The 22,513-nt window shown below is 43.2% G+C and overlaps 1 protein-coding gene across 2 annotated transcripts in view; it reads left to right on the top strand.

Moving 5' to 3' along the window:
- Window positions 1-22,513, top strand: part of DAAM1 (dishevelled associated activator of morphogenesis 1) — a 161,251-nt gene that overhangs the window by 130,048 nt on the left and 8,690 nt on the right. The window contains exons 16-23 of one of the 2 annotated variants that reach the window (XM_032875283.1): window positions 358-387; window positions 1,500-1,606; window positions 9,302-9,386; window positions 14,181-14,287; window positions 16,065-16,153; window positions 17,005-17,173; window positions 20,720-20,827; window positions 22,353-22,413. In XM_032875283.1, the coding sequence (XP_032731174.1) occupies window positions 358-387; window positions 1,500-1,606; window positions 9,302-9,386; window positions 14,181-14,287; window positions 16,065-16,153; window positions 17,005-17,173; window positions 20,720-20,827; window positions 22,353-22,413 (756 nt within the window). The remainder of the gene's footprint in view (window positions 1-357; window positions 388-1,499; window positions 1,607-9,301; window positions 9,387-14,180; window positions 14,288-16,064; window positions 16,154-17,004; window positions 17,174-20,719; window positions 20,828-22,352; window positions 22,414-22,513) is intronic. The other variant, XM_032875285.1, reaches the window with a different exon arrangement.

The raw sequence follows: 22,513 nt of genomic DNA, 5'->3' as shown, positions 1-22,513 counted from the left end.
GTGTTGAATAAATGGAGCCCATTTCTCCTTCAAAGAGAATTTGTTCCTTTCCCAACTTGGGTCTTTCTGGGGTGTCTAAGTCCTTCCTTCTCTGAATTTGATTTGCCCGCATTGAAAATGGTGTACTGCGCATGTCGTTTTTCTCTCCCCAGAATGCTTAGTTTACACTCTTCATTGTATCTTCAGTCAGACTCTCCCATCTTCATCAACTCTCATGGCTGGTCCTTGGGGCATAAATCCTCTCTTACCCTGTGTCACTGATTTCCTTGACTGCTTTCACTTTCTCCTGCTTGTTGCTGTGATTTCTGAACTGCATGTGTCTGATTTGCCTTTTCCATGCCTCTGCCATGGCTGTAGGATTTCTTTGTGAACAGTAACTCCAAGCAGGTAAGTAAGCAACTACCCAAACTTTGCTTACTATAACTTCTTGGCTCAACATAAGCTCAAAATGTCTTGGTTATCCAATTTTTTTTTTTCCCAGATAGTGTAACTCAGGGCTTATGTAATTCTGTGTTGGGTTTCAACTCTTAACTGATATGTAGAGATCTGCCTGAAAATCTCAGCATGACAGAAGACAGTTGACGTTTGATCACATGGTGCCTCTTACTATAAATTTCATATTGTCTTTGTTTTCCTAAACTGTTACACAGTTCCAGAGCTCATTGGTTTTCTTACATTTTAAAAATGCCGTGATCCATTTTTAAAATTGATTCTGACCGCTAATAAAATTAAAACTTGCTATTAAGTTAGTGTGGATTTTCACCTTGATGCCCAGTTTACATAAATAGTATTTTATATATAATTGTTTTTTGCCTCTTCCACCATAAATTAGGACGGGCCATCATTGCTTACAGCTTTTTGTACAGCAGCGGAGTACGCAAAGTAGTGTTTTGTTGTTAATTCAAGTAATTGCACTCATGCCTTGAACTGCCCCCTGTCTGTTATCCGTCAGACTCCAGGGTGATGAAAGGTACCATCTGGGCTTGGGAGCTTCCTGTTGCACATGAGGACGTTTGGCAGGATTTATTGTTCAGCTTTTTGAGTGCTCAGGATGCAAATGGTTCTGGAGTGAATGGGCCCTGCAAACGGCCAGGACTGGCAATGGCAAGCCTCAGCCGAGCTTGATTCATAGTGACAGTTCTTCTGTCTGCTATCCATAGGGATTTGGGGGACAAAAGGAGGGCACCGCTCACTGATAATTTATGCACGCTTAGCATCTTCAACTTAGAGATGCACTTTGTTCTTCCAAAAATGCTTTTTCAAATGTGGGTGGTCAACTTTTCTTACTACTTCCCTTTGTCAACTCGATTTTAGCCCTTCGTTTCAGTTCCACCACCTCCCTGTACTCCCTCCCTCAACATCTCAGCTTCGCCTGTGTGTGTGCGTGCGCGCGTGTGTGTGTATGTGTGTGTGTAAACAGAAAATATAAAGGAAAATGTGTGTCTGAAGTCAGAATGTCCCTGTTTGACTTTGATGGATTTCTTTCATGCTCTTTATAGAAAGAAGCAGATGCCATTGATGACACACTGAGTTCCAAACTTAAAGTCAAAGAGCTTTCAGTGATTGATGGTCGGAGAGCTCAGAATTGCAACATCCTTCTCTCGAGGTATTGTTGATATTGAATAAACATTTCTGGTAGGACCAACTTTCCTCTCCCGTGGCTCCCATCCACATGTTTGTACTTGTTCTTTTAATCGGACTCTGCTGAGATTCAGTTCTTTGGATTCTCTTCTGTCTAAGGAGAGGAGAACTCATGGCCCCTACTTCCCTGTGTGGAATATATCAGAGCTGGATGCTTCTTCCTTTCTTAGAGTTTAATTTCCACAGACTCCTGAAGTTAAAGAGTGGAACATCCCAAATCAATGCTTTGTTTTGTTTATTTTTCCAGAGATCCTGTAAAGTGGACTTTACCTTTATTTATATTTCCTGGCTTTAGAGATATTTTAGCTGTTGAGTAACACTGTCCCAGAATCAGCGGCAACGGTGAAAGCTCTTTGTTTCATTTTGCTTTTCTAAATCACCTTTTTATACTTCAAGTTTATGATATTCATGTTCTTTCTGAACATTTTTATGACTAAAGAGATGTAAATCTCAAGCCCGAGTGAAATGCTAATTTATCCATTCCAGCCGTGTTGAGAATCTTTCTCATAATTAGTGAACCATCACGGCCTGGGAACTTGAGAAGAAGAAAGGAAACTTGGGAGGCTGGAATCTGCCCATAGCTTCAGGCACTATGTCTGGTTGTCCTGGGCATTTCAAGTAGCTTTTCTGTATCTAATTTCGTCTTTTCTCCAGAAGGAACTTTTCTGTCAGGCAAAGATACCTAACGTTTAAGAGGTAAATGAATATCTTAAATTTGGGGGCATTAAATATAAGCCCCCCTGGTCACATTCTGAAAGAATGTTATATAGGTATTAAAGCTGGTTTAAGGTGGCTTCATTTTCAGAGAGAGTAAAGAGGGAAAGTGGCAGCCTTTATTTTTTATTTATTCAGAAAGTGCAAGCAGGGGGAGGGGCAGAGGCAGAGGAAAAGAATCTCAAGCAGACTCTGCGCTGAGTGCTAAGCCCAATGTGGGGCTCGATCTCATGACCCTGAGATCATGACCCTGAGATCATGACCTGAGCTGCAATCAAGAGTCAGGCATTTCACCGGCTGAGCCACCCAGGCGCCCCGGCGGTCTTTATTTTTAGATGGTCTTACAGTGAATTTCTTTTAACATAAAACACTGCTGCTTGGTTTACAGAATGGAGCTTGATTATTAGCCAGATATATATTACTTTAGGGAGCAAATGTTTCTTTTCGTAGAAGAGAAACTGAAGCTTAATGAGATCCCTGAATTTTAATACAACCAGGAAGGTAACGTGAACCATCCTCTTAGCGTTTCATTTCTGCCTCTGGCTGGAAGCTATGTAAATGGCCAGGCCCTGTACTTAGCCCCATTTTTTTCTCCCTGAACACATGCTCAGGAAGATACCAAGGAAATAAACTGAAAGTCTACTTACTTTTCTTCTATAGTATATACAATTCGCTTTGCTGTCATTTCCTTTTACAAGTCACATTCTTAGTAGTGACATTAAATGAAAATTGGGGGGAAGTTTTTTTTCCCCTAAAGCCTAGAATTTCTGCCTCTTTTTGTGCTTTTGCAGTCTTGAGGGACACTTTTAAACAGCTTGACAAAGGGAGCTATCACTCTGAATTTCTATAGTACTTAAGTGCTCATCACAGTAAAATCTGTGACCTAGTTCCTCATAGACAGATTATTCTCAGCACGAGATGTCAGTGAGGATAATAACACTGACACCAGTTACAGAGAAGGTTACAGCTCTTTCTGGCAAATTTCCCATCTCATTATTGAAGGAATTATTTCTTATTTGTGCTGTGCAGTTTCCTTGTTACCTCAGAAGTGTCAGAGCCTAAGGTGACTTAGAACTTGAGTGTATAGTGTATCTAAACTCTCTCTGGAAGATAATTTTTGAGAAATTGCCTTGTATCTGTAAAAGTAGCTATTAAAATCCAATTTAACGAATGAGTGTTATTACAATGAGCATAATTAAAAAGCAGATTGTACATAACAAGGTAATTTTGAGTCCCAGCTGACCTTACAGTAATTAGACCTTATGGATCAGGTTCTAAAACCTCTTTCCCACGAGGATTCAGCCCTACATGCTTTTCTGCTCCATGATCAATAGTTTTACTCCTGTCAGGAAAGCACAGGACTGACCTGTAGTGTGCTGTGTGGTAAAAGTAACAGAAATGAAGCAGATTTAGTTTTAATTTGGGTTGTGTTTAGTTGTTTAGCTGGTCAGCAGTTCACCTTACTTTCATCCCCTACGCCCCCCTCATTGGCAGTGTGTTACCACACACGAAAGGAGCTAGGGGCTAGAAGGAAGGAAGAAACCTATGAAAGTGTGTGTGATGCTTTTTTCTTAGAGTTATCACTTTGACGCATTTGTTTGCCTGGCGCTATGCAGGGTGCCACAGAACAGACCGTGACTTTGAAAGCTCATGGCTCACTGGAGAAGGGAAATGACACCAGCAAGGTAGCTTGTGAACAGCTCAGGCCTAGGCTGATGGGACCAGAAGGAGCTAGATGCTCAGCCAAGTGGGAAGGACACTGATGGGGCTCACCAGAGGGAGGGGACCTCACAGAGCGATAACAGTTACACTGCGGGGGTACGGGGGGCAGTTCTGAAGAGGCACTCCGCGGAAGCCAAGGCACCCGAGGGGTCGGCGCATAGCTAAGAAGGAGAGCCCCGCATGGTGGTATCATCTGTCATAAGGAATGAGACTGGGCAAGAGAGCCCGGGATCTATGCCTGGTGCCTTCGTGAGGGCGTCACTCAGCCAGGGGCAAGCCATACCCTCCTCATCTATAAAATGGAGATGAGGAGGGGACTTGTAGTGGGCTCTCTCAGTGTGGGAGTGTTAGACCCAGTGCCTGTGAAGCAGCTGCAGGGACCCCTCCCCTCCAACCCTTCGGTCATTGCCCAGTCCACGGCCTGTGTTCGTGCCCACGGGACCGGGAATCAGTGCAAGTTGTTTATTTTAACAAGGTCTGAAGTCTGCTCTCTGGGGTTTGCAGGAGAGGTTGGAAGGGGTCGAGAGCTGGCTGCGAGAGCAGCCTTTAGATAGCAGGCTCTTCCTTAGGTCCAGGTGAGACCTGATGAGGGACAGAACTGAGAGAGCCTTAACCCTCGGTAGTACCTGGACACCAGTGTCGTGTTTGGGGACAATGAATAGGAGTGTCTCCAAGTGGTGTCAAGATTTCCTTCTTTTCCACACTTACCGTCTTTCTTCTTTTCTACTTTTTTCATTCCCTGAGCCTGGAGACCCTCTCTGTTTCCTACCTTGCTGACGAGGAATTTAATTCCCAGCAATGTAGTGCTTTCCCCAGAAGCTACCACACTATAAATAAGCCTGTGCTGTATTCCGTGGGGCATATTTCAATGAGCACATACGTCTTCAGTGTTCGGTTATCCTTAAAAGTTCATCCTTACCTCCACACTGAAGAAGTTAGTGGACCCTTTGGTCAGGGCACCTGCCACAGTCCTGCCTGGAGTGGAGAAAGGAGTCAGAAGGAAGCCCTTCCTGCCCCACAAGCCAAGCAGGGGAGGGATGCGCAGGCCCTGTACGTGGGACTCGCTGCCTTCGTGGCCAGGACTACCTGCAGCTCCTGGAAAGAGACTGGAAGGTGACTTTGAAACAGAAGTTCCAGGCCATGAGGGTCCCCGCTTGCCACAGACTTGCGAGTGCAATGAACGTGATGTTCCTCAAACTAAGAACCCCCTCCTCAGGCCGCAGGCAGAGGGAGCACCAACTTACCGGGTTTATCCAGGTGACATGTGGCAATAAAATTCACTCTGCTTTATTCCCTAAAACTGACCTCTCCCTCCCTCCCCCAAAAAAAGAAAGAAACTTGGAAGCTGGTTTATATTGCAAAATGAACCCACCTTAAATACACTTTTATGAAGTGTTCTGCCATCCTTTTTTTTTTCCAGATGCTCACTTAAAATGGCAGCCGGGGTGCAGTAAACCACAAAAAGCTACTTTAAAGTGGGGGGATTTGGCTTAAATCCACTGAAGCAGAGCTAAGGCTGACCTAGCCATCCATCCCTAACTCATGTTCATTATGCCTGGATGTTCCAGTTCTCTTGGCAAATTTTTGAAATACTTGAGGGGCGCAAGGTAGACTTAACTACTGTTTTTAAATGGCCGGTTTGTTTCCTGCCTTGTAAAGAAAGTTGAGGTGGATGTCTCAGAAGTTGCCACCCTCCAGCACACCAGAACACTGGCAAGCTTTAAAAGCAATTAAAACGTTAGAATTGGTAGGGTCCTTAAATTACAGAGATTAGCAGCAACTCACTCTGTGGATGTCAGATGATACGGACAACCCGGCAACCTGCAGCCTACAGACGGGTCCCAGAGGGCGGAGTCCCCTTCTCCTCTTTCCCCAAGGGCGCAGTCTCTTTGTCTGCTCCAGCAGGCCACGTGTGAGGCAGTATGTTGACAGGTAGATTTTCTTAAGTACCATCCATTAAAGTCTCAAGTCTCTTTGTGAGACACATAAAGAGAAACCAAAATTGTTATGAATTAGAGCTAGTGTTTAGTCCAGACAGCCTCTGGGGGTTGAGAAGCATAAATATATACAATTTCAAAAGCAAGAAGTTCTGCAGTCCATATGGGGAGCTAATGAATGCAAATCTGATACTTCAAGTATTGTTCTCACTCCGATTTTCAACTCCCTTTCTTTTAAATGCAAAACAGAAGGGCTCAGCGGAACCACACCATAAAGTAGTTTCTTCAGCTCAGTGTGAAAAGGACACAGAACTAATTTACTTTTTTCTTCTAAGTGGGGCTTTTCTCAGGATGGCTATAGACGGTTCCACAGCCAGTTGGTTTTTATTAGTGGCAGTTTCAGCCTTCCTTAATGTTCCTCTTCCCTGGCCGTGCTTGGCTGAACTGTGGTGTTTGCTCCTAACGGATTCAAAGCCTTTAGTGTCCTAGAATTGAGGGCTACCCAGAGCCTGCACGGTGAAGCCAGGATAGTTTTTATCCTATCATATGTTTTACCCACACCAGCTCAGCTAAATGGTTCCAGTGAAGTTTGGGGGTTTTCCATCGTGATGTTCTGGTGAAAATGTTTGTGGGGTGATGATTGTCCCAAGAAAGAGTAAAACAACCTGAAGAGGTCCTAGCAGGTCCAGGGAATTATGATGGCGCCATACCTGAGACGAGGTGATAGAATGGGTCTCCTTTTAGAACACAGGCAGTTTCAGGGCGCCTGGGAGACTCAAGTCAGTTAAGTGTCCAAGTCTTGATCTCAGGGTCTTAAGTTCTAGCCCCGTATCAATCAGCACACACACTCTTTTTCTCCCTCTCTTTAAAAAAAAAAAAAAAAAAAGCAGTTTCACATATTGCCTAGATGCTATATATTTGGATTTGACAACAGGAGGTAAAAGAGGATGCTACTAGTACAAGAAGATGCATGGATTTGTTCCTTCCCTTTCCTACTTACTGGCACATGAAACAACATTCAGTGTACATAGCAAGATGGCTGGTTTTCACAAGATTATGTCAAAGTCTAGCGAAAAGGACAAGCCAGAGCTGTCCAGAGTGGGGTGTGTGTGGACCAGCTCTACCCCAGGGTCCTTTCCTCCTTCTGTGACCTTTGTGTCCACCCCTGCACTCAGGCTGCCCTCTCGTTTATCTGTGAGAGCACGAGTATTGCAGCTTATCGTTTGATGCACCCAAACACTATAACCACCTTTAAAATAAGAACGCTATCTTGGAATTCTTGTTTAATACTCCTGGGCCTAATGGATGTTGTGTACAGAGAGGAAACTGATAGAAATAATGGGTTGTGAGAGTGCTTTGGGTAGTGTTCATGATAACTCTACTAAGCGCGGTGTAATGATCACGTAACTGCATGTGAATGCTTAGGTTAGGAAAGTACTGCTGCTTCTTGTCCCCTTTGGAGAAAAGTCCGTTGGAGTGTAATACCTATAGTTAGTTTAGTGAGCCTTATCCATGGCCAGGCAGAGAGATCAGTGCTTTATGTGCATTATTTGATGCAGTTTGATGAGAAAACTAAGGCTTAAAAAACACATCATCCAAGGTCACATTGGCCCAGCACTGTCTGCCAGGACTGGGGCTCAGCCTGATGCCAAAGCCCCTGCCTTCAGATGCTCCCTGTGAAGGCTATATATCTTGCCCTGTATTTGTGTGTTTATGTCTTTATCTCTAGGCCTAATGTGATTTTTCTTGAAGATCATAGACTAGAACAGACCAAATAATGTTAATATGTCACTTTAGTGGTAGATTAATAAGTAAGATTTTTTTTTTCTTTAAGTAAGTCTGGAGCTGATGCTTACAGTAGAACAAGAGAATGACTCTGTTGTACTAGCTAATCATCTGCTGAAGACCTTTCTCCCTAGTGAAGACTATTGGTTGTATCTGATAGAAACACATTTTTGCAAGTGCATTTTCATTTCATGACTCTTTTTTATAGTCCACACTTTTTAGTGCTGACATAATCAAGATGTAAATCCTTAACTTAATTAGTAAATCATATACGTTTATGATAAACAGAAACAAATTTCTGGTTTTACTTAAATTCTTCCCTAAAAGATATTAACTAGGGGCGCCTGGGTGGCTCAGTGGGTTGAGCCGCTGCCTTCGGCTCGGGTCATGATCTCAGGGTCCTGGGATCGAGCCCCGCGTCGGGCTCTCTGCTCGGCGGGGAGCCTGCTTCCTCCTCTCTCTCTGCCTGTCTCTCTGCCTGCTTGTGATCTCTCTCTGTAAAAATAAATAAATAAAATCTTTAAAAAAAAAATAAAAAAAATATAAAAGATATTAACTAGATAAGCAGATTCGTAAAAGGAATTTAGGGTTAGGAATCAAGAGTTTTCTGTTTGTGATAGATACTGCCACTTTCCGTATGTTTGACCTTGGGCAATTCACTTAGACATTCTGCACCTCATTTTCTCCCTCCATTTAAAAAAAAAAAAAAATAACCATCACAGTTATTTTAAACCTCCAACAAAATAATATATGTGAAAACTCCTCCACCATGAAGTGCCATTTGCATTTTACTCTGAGTATTAACTATTCAACTTTTTAATAATAACAGATTTCAACCCTTTTAAAATCGATTTTTAATCTGAAAACAAACTTTAAACAATCCTGATGAGTTATCAAGTTCAGAATTTAGTTTTTTGGGGTGCTAGGTGGCTCAGTCAGTTAAGTATCTGACTCTCAATTTTGGCTCAGGTCATGATCCCAAGGTTGTGAGGTCGGACTTTGTGCTGGGTGTGGAGCCTGCGGGAAGTTCTCTCTCCTTCTCCCCCTATGCCTCTGCTTGCCTGCACACTATCTCACTCTAAAATAAAATAAATAAATCTTAAAAATCTTAAAAAAAAAAAAAAAGGAATTTAGTTTTCCTTTCTCATCTACAATCATGGCTACTATATGTAAAGCAAACAGTGGGTATAGATGTCTTACCTTTTCCTCATCCTCCAACCCCTCACTTAAGGAAACTAAACAATAGAACAATAGAAACTAAACAATAAAACAGATATGTTCTCTGTGTCAGCAGAGCATTACAAAGTCCTAAAAGAATGTTATAACGGTTTCAAAATACTATTTTTAGGTGCAATATTTTCAGGAAATAAGCTTTCACTAAGATTTTGAGAAAAACAGTTCTTGAAAATCAGCAGCTGGAGTAGCAGAATGAATTATCTTGCATTAAGTTTTAATACTCAAGCCAATATTGTTAACAACAAAATAAAATATTCTTTGTCCAGGTTGAAATTGTCCAATGATGAAATCAAACGGGCAATTCTAACAATGGACGAGCAGGAAGATCTGCCCAAGGACATGTTGGAACAGGTGAGCTGCCAGACAGACATATCTCAGAGCACAAGTGATGAATGGCTTCCAGCAGGGAGTGGGATATTGAGAAAATCTGGTTGTTGCTGGTGGATAATTTCCTCATCTCTGAACCAACGTTGAATGTGGCTCTCTTAAGAGACTTTATTCTCTCATTGCTCCTCAAAATGTTGGGTGAAAAAGAAGGTCACAAGTTTGTCAGATGCCTGGGACCCACAAGGCCAGATTCTGTTCCTCATGCTGCAGTTAATACGCCTTCATAAGTCATACAAATCTTTCACCTCTAGGGAAGTCTGTTGGACAGGCTTATGGAGAATCTCACCAGCACCGTGAGATAACAGGCTACTACATAAACTGATTCATTACTGAATCCTTAATAAAGTTTGTGTCTTGGCCTTGACGCACCATTCCTACACCCCGGTAGTTACTGTTAAACCCCTTAGCTCTGTCATCTGCATCGAAGTAATTCATATTAACCGTGGCCAGCCAAGCTGGATGGAGTGACTTAGCCTCTCTTTGTGCAGTATTCCTTTAACACGTTCTGTGGAGCCATTCCAGCTCTGTTATGTGTGTCTCAGCAGCTTTGTGCAGTTGCCCCCCAAATGACAATGTTCTTGAACTAGAAGATGTTTCAGGGATTATTACCTCTCAATCTGGCCCTGAATATTTCTGTGCTTCGTGGAGATCGTCTCCATGCTCTGAGACTATTCTGTCTGCTTGTCTCATTGTCCTTGGTACGAAATCCTATTTTGCGTGACTTTGATCTAGAAGTCCATGTTAGTGCCAGGTCCACTGAAGGTTAACTGTGGATAATCGTGGTGCTGGGCTGAACTTGAGGTCTTGGTTGTGGGAATGCTCAGCTCCCAGAAGCAGAGTAAAGGCTGTTTTGCACTGTTAACAGTGATCTTGGAGGGCGTGGCTGCTCCAGGGGGGGCGTCTGTGTGCTTATGCGTTTTCCACAGTGTTCTGGCTGATGACGGAAAAGGCCTCCAACACAGAGCAGGGAAGAGTGAAGTGTGAGGTGTCACCACACCACAGTGCACTTGCTCCACCTGAAACCTGCAGCTGCAATCATCCTGGGGAAGCCCTCACACTTAGCAATAGAATAAGTTGTCAGACTGTGCTTTTTGATGTTTGACTTAGTTACCAGTAGCCCATGACCGTGCATCCAAGCCTGTCAGGAACCTTTGTGTACAAATAGTTTAAACATGATTCCTAAACTGAAAATTAATTGTTTAGAGCATCTTACAGATTCTCTGCACACTCTTCCCTCTCAGTCTGCAACCAGTCCTAACAAGGGTCTCTGCCCAGAAGTGCGGCCCAGCTTTCCTCTGCCCTCCTCTGGCCCCCAGCTGACCCTGCACTTGGGTTGCCTGCATGAGAAGCTGCTCACACAGAGGGAGGAGCCATGCAGAAAGCTGCTTCGGTCCTTAGGCCTTCAGCCCCTATTGACAAAGTCGTATGTTTGAAATTCCACAAGATCTGTTTACTGTGAAATTGCATGCAGCAAAATTCCTCCTTGAGGGAAGGGATTTCAAGACCTTGCCAAAAGGGCTTCTCGTGCAAATAGAATGTACTTCAAATAAATACAAGTAAGAAAATCAATCTACTGAAGCAGAATCTGGACAAATGGGATACTTTTGACCTGGTCTACCCTGATAATTCTGTGGGTCTTACTCTCTGGTCACCTACCATACTCTTTCTTTTCCTCCTTATTCTCTTCTTCCTCTGCTTCCTCTTCTTTCACACAGCACTTCTCCCAGACAAACTTTTAACTAGTATCTCTTTACTCCTAGTTATGATTTGCATTTGAATCAGATTCCTTCTCTCCTCTCCTGCTTTTAGCTGCTGAGCTCAGAACTCAGAGGAGATTGATACCCTCCTCTTTCTTGGAACGTACAGTTTTCTCCTCATTCCCAGGTATTTGTCTAAGTCTTCATTCCTCTCCTAAAACCATCCATACACAGTCTGTCACTTGACTCTGCTTTGGGAAGGACTGAACCTTAGCATGTGCCTCTCACAGCATTCTGTACAAAAGAGCTAGTGTTGTCCTGAACAGGGGCCTGTGGCTTAGTGCACACAAACCAGTGTGTGTGTCATGGGGGGAGAAGGAATCCCTAAGACTTGAAATGAAGTTCCTTGCCCAGTAGTTAAAAATCCAAACTAAGAGGAAAAAACAAGTCTTTTTCTCTCTCTTGCTTCTCCCTTCTCCATACCTTATTACCTTCCTCCCTGAACTGAGGAACAGCAAGAAGATACTGGTCCTGTCCACGAGTACCATTTGAACACAGAAACATAAATGCCTAGAACCGGTCAGGCTACCAGACCAGTGAACCCACTGGCATCCACATCCATGACATCCCATCAGGAAAGAGGGGTGGCTCTGGCCTCTGCTCTAGCCCAGCCCTTCCTTCTGCTCAGGAACCCAGCTGGATCAGAGCATCCTGCCCACCCCCCATCATACACCTTTTCCTCTTCACTCTTAACTTGTTCAAGACTCAGCCTTTCACAAAACACCTTTTCATACTACACATGCCCATCTAGCTACTGTCCTCTCTCTCTTTTGATACAAGCAGAGTTCTTGAAAGCTTGTCCACACTTACCTCCTGTTCACTCTTCCTCACCTCCCTAAAGCTGTTCTCACTAAGGACTCACCACCTCCCTGTTGCCAAAGCTAGGGGGCACTTTGCAGTCCTTATCTTCCTTGATTTGCTGCTGGTATGTGACACCGATGGCCACTTGCTCCATGGTGAAATGTGTTTCTTTGGCATTTCATTGTCTCCTCTAAAGGTTATTCCTCTTGTCCTCATTCCTCAGACACTGGCTTCTCTCCAGCCCTGCTTTGTTTCCCTTGATGGTTCCCCTGGTTACCTCACTCATATCCTTGCATGTTATAGTCAGTATCAATGCTCTGTCTTCCAAACAGCTCTGTATAGCATGTCAGACCCATTTGTCCACCTACCAACTAGGAATCTCTACTTGGTTCTCTTGCCAGTATTTCAAACACTAAACACTCTCTCCCCACCCACTCTCCTCCATTTCTTCCTGGTTTTCTTCCTATTACACTCTGTATACATTGTATACAATGTATACATTGTTGCCTAAGCTAGAAGCCTGGACGCATCCTTTTGACCCTCTACCACAACCCATCATCCATCAACAAGTCAGGCCAGTTCTATTCAACCCCCTAAATAGCTCTAGAATCTACCTAGGACCCAATCCAGGTCACCATCCTCTCTCACCCGGATTACTGTACCAACAGTCTAATCATAACCCCCTAATACTTTTGATCCTTTCTAATTCTTTCTCCATTCTGTGAGCGTAGTGGTCTTTTAAAAATGTAAATTCATCCCCCTACTGAATATTTTAAGTCCTATCCCAGAGCCCGCAAAATAAAGACTGAAATTCTTTCAAGGTCCTTGCTACTCCCTGACCTTGACCACTGCTGCCCTCCCCCACTGCCATTACAGCTGTTCTACTGGCATAAATGCTGTGCCACCCTTTCCAGACCCTGGCACGTGATGTGCACTCTGCCTGGAATATATTTCCATTCACCTGTAGTTCTAATTCTCTTTCCCTGCCGGCAGCACAGACTGCCTTTTCCGAGGTCCCATCATTAAATCCAACAAACTTTGGAAACCTACTAAATGAATCATCCGAATGCCAGCTTCAAATTATAGGGAGGATCTTGGGGTCCAGAGGGTCAGTATCATTAAAAAAATGTATATATATCCAAGGGCATCTGATCCAGAAAATAGCACATTTGAACAGGGCTGCGGGTATATATATACATATTTGTGATTTGAAATAAGACACAGAGTACTTTTTCAACTTTAAATATTGCTGTTTCTCCCACATTCCACGCTCATTTCTACCGCCATAATAAAAAATAGAATCAAAAACCAAATCCTACCATGTTCTTCTCATCCATCATGACATGGAGCAAAAAATGAGATGGAAATACATAAGCCAGAGAAATAAGTTGAATGGAAAATACACATAGAATTACTCATCCCAGCATGATGTAACAGAAAAAAGCATTGAGCTGGGAGTCAAGAGACCTCCTAAGTTCTATTTCTGATGATTACATGAACTTTCTCTGTAATTCTGGGTAAGTGGCCTTGTCTCCCTGGACCTCCGTTGCATCACCTTCTAATGAGAGTGTTGAATCTCCCAAGTCCCTCTAAGGGTCTATGCAAAATGGATCCTGGTAAAGAGCTCCCACAATCTGATTTGAGAGACAATATAGAGTAGAAAGTTGCCAGGAATGAATCTTACATCAATTTAACTACTTGTAAGTAAAAAAGAAAAGATTTTTCCTCCAGTTTCATTGAAATATTATTGACCTACAAATTGACCTATAAATTTAAAGCATACAGCATAGTAGTTTGACCTACAAATGTGAAATGATAAGGCAATAAGTTTCATTAGCAGCATCCATCTCGTCCTGTAGATACAATAAAAAAGGAAAAGAAATTCTTCCTCGTGATGACAATTCTTAGAATTGACCTCCTTAACAACTGTCCTGTACATTATACAGCAGCGTTAACTCTAGTCCTTGCACTGTGTGTTACCTCCCTAGAACTTACGTTGTAACTAGAAGTTGGTACCTTTGACCACCTAACTGCAAAGATTTAGTCATTTGTATTGTATCTTAACGATGACCTGTAGCAGAGTTTATAAATGAAACAAAAGATACAGTCTCATTTGGGGGCAGATTAACTGAAAGAGTGAAATTTTACTGCAAGAATTTAGTTATAAACCTCAGTTTTAATATTTGCATGTGCTTCTTAGCTCTTGAAATTTGTTCCTGAAAAAAGTGACATTGACCTGTTGGAGGAACATAAGCATGAACTGGATCGGATGGCCAAGGCTGATAGATTCCTTTTCGAAATGAGCCGGTGAGTTTGAAAATGCCTAAGACATGAACATGCCTTTTACCTCTCTCAGGAAGATAAACTTTTGATTCTGGTTGAATTAATTGGGCCAGTAACCTGGCTTCACTTAAAGCCTTTTTAAATTACAAAATCTTAAGTCAGAACTATGTGGAATTTGTTTTGTTTATGGGAGTTCTTGCCTATGGGTGAGCCAGGGCTAGCATTTCTTCATAATTACCTCTGGTTCTGGACCTAAACAAGTCATAACTTTTCCTGGTTCCAGTCAGTGTCTCCCCCCACCCCCCACCCCCGCACTTTGACTGCAATGGGATTATATCTCCCTTCTCTCTATAGCCCAGCATCTCAGAAAATGGGCAGACCCAGCAGTGGCGACCTGGAGCCCACATGAATGAACAACTAGGGTCTGGATGTCAAATCATGACACACGCAGACATCTCTAATCAGTCATGTCACACTTCCCACAGAGTCTTGGCAAGCATTCTCAACCCTTCTCCAGAAAACCCAGAGGCAGCCACTGCTTCATAATTTTGTTTGGCATGTGAGCTTGAGTCTGTTTGCCATCCCAGGCCTGAAAAAATTGATTCTGCATTAGAAAAGGACCAGTGGTGCTGAGACTCTCCTTCGACCCCAGGGCAGAGCTCTTCCCCTAAGTACCAAAGGCCTATGAGTGTAGCCAAGGTGAACATGGCTCTCACTCTACATTTCTGCCATATCTAGACTTATTTTTGTTGTTCCATCTCACCTTGCTGTTGGGAAGAATACCGCTATAGGACAAAGGATGGTTTTGGAATTTTGACTGGTGTGCCCAGCAAGCCTGTGTGTGCATAAATAGATGGTCACTCACATTGGCCGCCATTTTGTAATTGTCTAGACCTGTGCATGCATCACTCCCCTTGATCCTTCTATCAGCGCCACCAGGAGGACTGTTGGGTAGGGAGGTATTCTCTTCCATCTAATGGAGGAATTTAGTTACCTGTTGAAGGTCACCTACCAAGAGGAGAACCTAGGCTGCAAATGCAGGTCTGTTTGATTGGATGGGGCTACTGGACTGAAGTTTCCCACAGAGAGCAGCTAAGGCAGTGATTTGAGTTCAGAAGGCCTTGGCAAGAGTGCCTGCACTCCCCCTCTCAGCAGCAGCAACTTATCTTAGTGGTGACCAGAGGCCAGTTTGCATCCTCTTATCGCTGGTCACTAGTTGCTATCTTGAAAGGCAGAGCCTGCCAGCCCTGAGGAGAGCAGAAAGGGAGCTAGCTGTAAAGAAGGAATCATTTGGGGACATGAGTGGGAAGAGGATGATATGAGGAGAGGTTGATGGACAAGAGTTTTCTCTGTAGCTTTGCTGGAGGCAAACTTTGTGGAAAGTTAAGCATGGGAGAAACATAAGAAACAGCCCCTCACTTGCCCAGAACGGGGGGTAGGCTTTACATTTTCATTCCTTTTTATCTCCTCTGTTCACAAGAGTTCCTGGGTCTCTGAGGAAGGGGAGGGGACAACTTTCCTTTTCTTTCAGTAGTTGACTGATCTGTTTAGAGCTAAGGACCTTACGGCCATTGCCCGAATACTCCGGCGGTCAGAGGGAAGTGGGCTCTCCAGACAAAGTGGCCTCATTTCCTGTGCTCCTGTCCAGACGAGGAACAGGGAATTGTGTGTGCGTGTGTGTGTGTATGTGTGTGTGTATTGGGGGGTGTGTACTCTAAGGTACCTCCGCCTCCATATCCACTGAGTGAACATAGACGTCATAAGTAAATAAATGTTCATCAGTCCGTGCTTGCTCTTACAGAATTAACCATTATCAGCAAAGACTCCAATCGCTGTACTTCAAAAAGAAGTTTGCAGAGCGTGTGGCAGAAGTGAAACCTAAAGTAGAAGGTAAAGTCAGGCCTCCAGATTGAAAATGATGTTCATCATAAGTGCCTGTTTGCAAGTACAGTCCAAGTGCAGATAGTAAACAGGACCCCTTGGGTGATTTTTTTTTTTTTCCCTTAAAATCTTCTGGATTTGTGGTGGCTAATTACATAAGGTCCATACCTAGCCCTCTGACCTAGCCTGGCTTCTGGAGCTCACAGCACACCTCCTGGGCTCTTCTGGAGAAGTGGGCTTTTAACTTCCTGGGTGTTGGTAAGACACATATTTGACCACCACTAGCCAGGAGTCTGTAACTAGCTTTATCACAGTGGTGCTATACTGGTATTTCTAAGGGAACATTTCAGGCTGTTAAATTTTTAAGTGTTTGAAACATGGGCAGCTGCAGAGCACAGCCACAGAATGCGGGCTGGACTCAGGACCCTGCTCAAGCCCCAGTCCCTGGTCATGCCCGCAAGCTGCAACATGAAACACATTTGGCCAGGGGGGTTTTGGTCACTGGAATTGCTCAGTAATCCTGTTGATCTGAGTCGTACCAGGCAAGAAAGTGTTTGCATCGGAATGTGGGAAATGCAGTCCCTTTCTATGTATTCTTAACTACATACAGTTAGTGAATCAGCCAGGAAAAGGACTAGAAAAGCAGAGGATTGCGCAGCTACCATGGGTCTGTTGGACAACATCACTGGCTCTCCCCTCACTCTCTGCTGCTAGTTGAGGTGTTTTGTAAGTGCTCCCTGGTCGTCCGGCGACCCAGGCTTACCTCTTCAGTATCTGCTAGTCGGGTGTGTGGGTTAGGATGGGTGTCACTGAGGCGTCTCGCTGGTGGTAGTTGTGGTTACGTGTGCTTTATTTTGAAGCAATCCGTTCCAGCTCAGAAGAGTTGTTCAGGAGCAGCGCCTTGAAGCAGCTGCTAGAAGTGGTTTTGGCCTTTGGAAATTACATGAATAAAGGCCAAAGAGGCAATGCATACGGATTCAAGATATCCAGCCTAAACAAGATTGCTGACACAAAATCCAGTATTGACAAGTAAGTATGGATTCTTCCAACACTTGGAGGCCGCCGGAGCTGAAATCAGGACCCCTCCGGGCCTCCTGAGTCTCCCTAATGCTGCAGCCTCTGGTGTGCTTGACTCTCGCGCATGCTCCTTCCCTCTCCAGCATCGACTTCTCTCTTCTCTCCTAATTACAAATAACCCAGAATTCCCATTGGGCTTATTATCCTTCATCCATTTTCAGTCCCTAGGCAGATAGCATCTAGTCTAAGTTTTGGGATTTTTTGGATAAACTCTGTATTATAGTGTAATACACTAAAGACAAGGTCATCAGTCAGAAATGCACCGCCGGATGAGTTTTCACACACTGAACCTCTGTATGACTAGTGCCCAGATCCAGAAACAGACTGTGACCCGCATACTAATGGTCTCCTCATGACCTTTCCCAGGCATGACCCCCTCCACAGAGAACTGCGTTCCAGGGAAGAGAAAAAAACTGACAGCTGATGATAGAATGTGAAGTTTGTTGGGGTTTTAGGTATGCCTTCCATCCTTTATACATTGACGCTAGCAGCTATAAAAAATTATGAGGTATAAATGCAGTTTGGCTGTTGGTATTAAGCTGCTCCTTCCAAGACTCCTCTAAATGTTTCCTAGAGAGTGTTTTAGGTGAATGGATTCTTGTTAGAAACACCGAGGTGAAAAGTGCTCTGCTGTCATTAACAGGTAGGCTCATTAGGCATAAAACACTAGTTTCCCGGGGAGCTCTGTTCCGCCAAGGCTCTTCCTGACTTCAGAGCAATTTGCACAATTGTTTCTAAGGTGAACTTCCCTGCGTCCAAATTCTTCTTAGAAATATGGGCTGTTCGCCCTAATTATTCCCCACTAGTAAGGCTCTTTACTCTGTGTTTTCTGTGAGATTAGTGATGCAGAGCATTATGGCCACCCTGAATCGATCCTATAAGAAATAAGCAATATGTTAAGTTGCAGGGCTAAACCTTAATTTTGCATTATGTAGAGATAGATTAACAAAGGGCAGCTGTGCAATCACCACCTTATTTTTAATGTAAGCCCTTGATCCTTCCAGAGCACTTTTGTATTAATAGTGCGGAGTACACAGGCCAAAGGGCTGTAGCACCTGTTGTCAGATAAAGAAACTGAAGCAGTGTCAAGTGGCTCCTTTAGCTTGCCTAAGATCGCAAGCAAGGTATTTGCCTCACGGGTATTTGACACCTGTTCTCTTATCCTCAGCTCTACTCCGGCAACACAGGGACCTTATTTGGAAGGTGTGGTAGATAGCTGCAAAGTCTTACTTGCATATGAAGGGCAGTCACCTTTTTAAGGGTGTTCTCTTTAACTTGGCTTGCAACTTAAAGAGGAAGGAGACCTTCACTACCAGTTAGTCCTCTCTCTCTCCCTCCCTCCCTCCTTGCCCCACCCTCTCCCCCACCCCTTCCCTTTCTCCCTCTCTCCCCCTCCCTCCCTGCCTTCTCTCTTTCTCTCTCTCCCCCCCACCTTTCTCCCCTACCCCTTCCCTTTCTCCCTCTCCTCCCTCCTCCTCCTTCTCTGCCTTCTCTCTTTCTCCCTCTCCCCATCTCTCTCCCCCTCCCTTTCTACATTCTCTGTCTCTCTCTCTTGATACCCTCTGCCCCCTCATTACTGATAACCTGGCACTTACTCTGAGATTATCTGCTTGTTGAAGTTACTATAGAATTTAATATGCAGGCCTTTTCAAAATAATAAATTAAAAACATTTCTGATCTCTTTTTCCTCTTCTTCCTGTGAATGTTTTGTCCCTGGAAATAGTACCCCGGTGTCTTGTAAACCCATAGTGCCTAGCAGAGTGCCTTGTTTATAAGCAGTCACTCAGGAACTACTCAGTTGATGCTAATCAAACTGCGCAAGGGTGGGACAGTTAGCGGTGAAGGGTGCATTCACTCTGCTTCCCTTGTTTCCCATCACACCGATGAGTAATCACGTGTGTGGCTGTTGGCTGGTTTTTCATTCTTCAAGAATTTATATTCAATCCAACAAGGTATTATTTGGATAGCAAACAAATGTGAATGTTCTGATCTAGCATGAAGTCTTTCTACACTAAGAAAAGTATATGTGGTTACTTGGATTTAGTTTCTCTAAATAACAAAGCATCTCTGTGAAAGAGTGAAGAAAATGGCTCTACCTTTTCTTGTAATGGCCGCTGGGGTTTGGCTCCCTTGGGTGGACACCGACATTCTGTGAGCAGCAAAATTGCAATGGAAGGCTAACAGCTCAATATCTACAAAGTAAACGGCCAGAATCACTAGCCACTACTTTACTTTGCTGCGCTATTATTTTCTAATTACTTATTGAGAGCAAGAAAAATGAAGGAAAAGTTTTTCTCTCACGTGGGCCAGTTGACTCAGAAGAATGGGATCGCACTGACTTCTGTGAAGATGCAGGGACAACCAGAAATGAAAACCATTTCGTTATTATGGGAAAGGAAATTATTTGCCAAGTCTGCTTCACTCGAGGTGGGGATGGGTGAGGCTGTTGTGATTTAGCATCGTAAATTAGCAGCCTGCCTAAAAATTATGACCGTGTCTTTAAAGAAATACATTTATGTCTTCTTGATTATGGTAACTTTCAGTAGACCAGCGGTTCGTGATACTGGCTTTTAGAATTCCTGGGGAGTTTTTAAAAATACCCGTGCCTGGCCCCACCCGCATCTCAGGCCCCAGCATCTGGAACCAGGTGACTGTAATGTGCGTTGGAGTCAGGGACAACGGGACCAGACCACCACAGCTTGGCCTAACAGGCAGTGTTATCAGGCATCCACTGTTTCAATCCAGGTCAGTCAGGGTTCAGGCCTGTCACCACCAAAGAGGGAGCTGGGTTGTAGAGGTAGGAGCTGAAGTGTTGCTAACATTAGGAAATGGATTCTTGGCTGCAAAGATGTCATTGCCGTGACGGCATAGTTCTGGTCCACGTCCAGACCCAGCCCTAAAGCAGGTGACCTTGTAGCTTTCTGACCACCCTTTGCTACACCAGCAAAACAGATGAGTCCGAGGGGACAAAAGCTAGCAAAATAAATGAGTCAGGGGAGAAAAGTTATCATAGAGTTGAAAAAGCTTAAATGAGAATTATCAATAAATTCTTATCAGTGAGTCACTGCTCTGTACTTTTATATTTAAAAAATAACTGTACTTTTTAGTAAACTAAGCACCCCTCAGTTCCTACCGCCCCACCCCCACCCCGACTTATTGTGAGCCTCTGAGCACACCTTGTCTTTGGTAGGTATGTCCCTGTTGACAAGGGTTCCTATTCATTTCCATCATCCACATTTTGAAAGATGCTCTTTATGAGCCAAAGTAGTAAATCTTGTCCCCTTCCTTTTTGAAGATACTGGCTTCCTTTTACATAAAGTTGTGTAAATCTTATGTAGCTCTCCCCTGTTCCCTGCTCTTGAGGATCCCTGTTAAAAGAGTCTCCAAATCCTGAAGTGAACGCAGGAATATGGCATTCTTGCAGGTTCAGCTACTTGCACAGGCAAACCAGGTACAGATATTAAGCATGCCTAATACTTCTTCTTTTTTTAATTGTAGGAACATCACACTTTTGCACTATCTCATAACTATTGTGGAAAATAAATACCCCAAGGTCCTCAATTTGAATGAAGAACTACGGGACATTCCTCACGCAGCAAAAGTAAAGTGAGTCCTTCCAGGGAATTGTCTTAGGTTTTTTTTTTTTTTTAAATCACTTGGACTGTGCTTTAGCCATTGAGGCGGTTAGCTGGCATTGCATGAAGAGGCTCTTTCCGTTTGCTTTCCCCTGAATAGCATATGAAGTAAAGCTTGAATCCTATCCAAGTCACTGAAATATGCTACATGGTTTTGAACATATATATATGTATATATATGTTTTTCTAGCTTCTTTGAACTACTCCTGCATGTACTTTTTAACTTCCAGAAAACCTTATTTTCTGAGTTATTAAGAGGATTATAAAGGAATGTGGTTTCGCTAGTACTTTTAAAAGGTACTTCTATTCAATACAGGTAGGAACACCCTTAGTTAACAAGGATACATAGCTAAGCAAATAGAACCTAAATATCAGGGCATTGCTAGTAATTTTCACATGTGCACACACACTCCGAAACCAAGGCAGCCTTTTAATGGAAAGCAGTCTTTATGTAAATGAAGGAACTAAAAATAAAATGGAAAGTTGCCAAACTTTCACCACAGACTTCACACCACTTTTCAGAGACTGAAGAGCAGGCAGTTTTCCTTGTTGTTCTTCCCTCCTCCTTTTGGCCCTTTAAAAATATACATGTGTATTTAAAACTGCATCTGTTTTGCAGTGAATTTGAAAAGAATGATGATGAGCAAGCTAGTTTTTTCCCTCTTTTTGTAGAATTTGGTAGAAATACGAGATATGAAAAGAAAATGTTAAATGAAACATTGATGAATTTGTTTACATCTGAATTATCCAGGAGGATTGTGTTACAATCTCTGAGGTTTTAAAAGCCATCAAATAGAAAGTTTTATAGGAGAAACCCAGAAAACTTTCTCTCTACAAAAAGATAATGAAATCTAGTTAATATCACTTTAAGAAATATCATTGTGATTGAAATGTAAGCCATCCCCGGGTGCCCGGCTGTCTCAGCACAGTCAGCCACTCTTGATATTGGGGTTGAGTTTGAGCCCCATGATGGGTATAGAGAGTACTTAAAAATAAATCCTTTTTTAAAAAAAAAAGTTTATGCCATCACCTTGTAATATGCATATGACCAGAACTTTAGTGAAAAGCAATGCACTCTAATTACAAAGAGTACAATATGAGCATGAATGCAGATAAGACAGCTGCTTTTATTTGTTCAAGGGGAGCCATGTATGGCAAAAAATTCATTTCCATGTAGAATAATTTGCTTTAAGTGAGATTTTCTTGTGAGATTGAAAAATATATGAAGTATTTTTGTATAGATGGGAGACATTTCTATTCTGCTCTTTTTAATCTATAAAATACACCTGCTGTCCATGGAAAACAGAAACCATAATTCCATATCTAAATTCCCTAAGCTTAAAATGTCACCTTTCTGTGAGGTCGGAGCAGGAAGGGAATTTTAAACACTTAAAATAAACTAGTGTGGACTTCCAGGCATGAGATATGTAAACCCATCATCTGTTCAATACGTGTAAGTCACATGTTGGTCACTAAAATGTTACTATTTGCAACAGCATGACTGAGCTGGACAAAGAAATAAGTACCCTGAGAAGTGGCCTGAAAGCAGTAGAGCTGGTGAGTATGTATTTCTTCTTACTCCCAATCTCTTCACTATCTCTGGTGCTGATGGTGTCCAGCAAGGCGGGATGCCCGGGATAAATGTGGCGTAGATCAA

The sequence above is a fragment of the Lontra canadensis genome, unplaced genomic scaffold (assembly GCF_010015895.1).
Source record: "Lontra canadensis isolate GAN:19392208 unplaced genomic scaffold, GSC_riverotter_1.0 scaffold55, whole genome shotgun sequence".
NCBI classification, from domain to species: domain Eukaryota; kingdom Metazoa; phylum Chordata; class Mammalia; order Carnivora; family Mustelidae; genus Lontra; species Lontra canadensis.
This window is presented reverse-complemented; position numbering and strand designations above follow the sequence as displayed.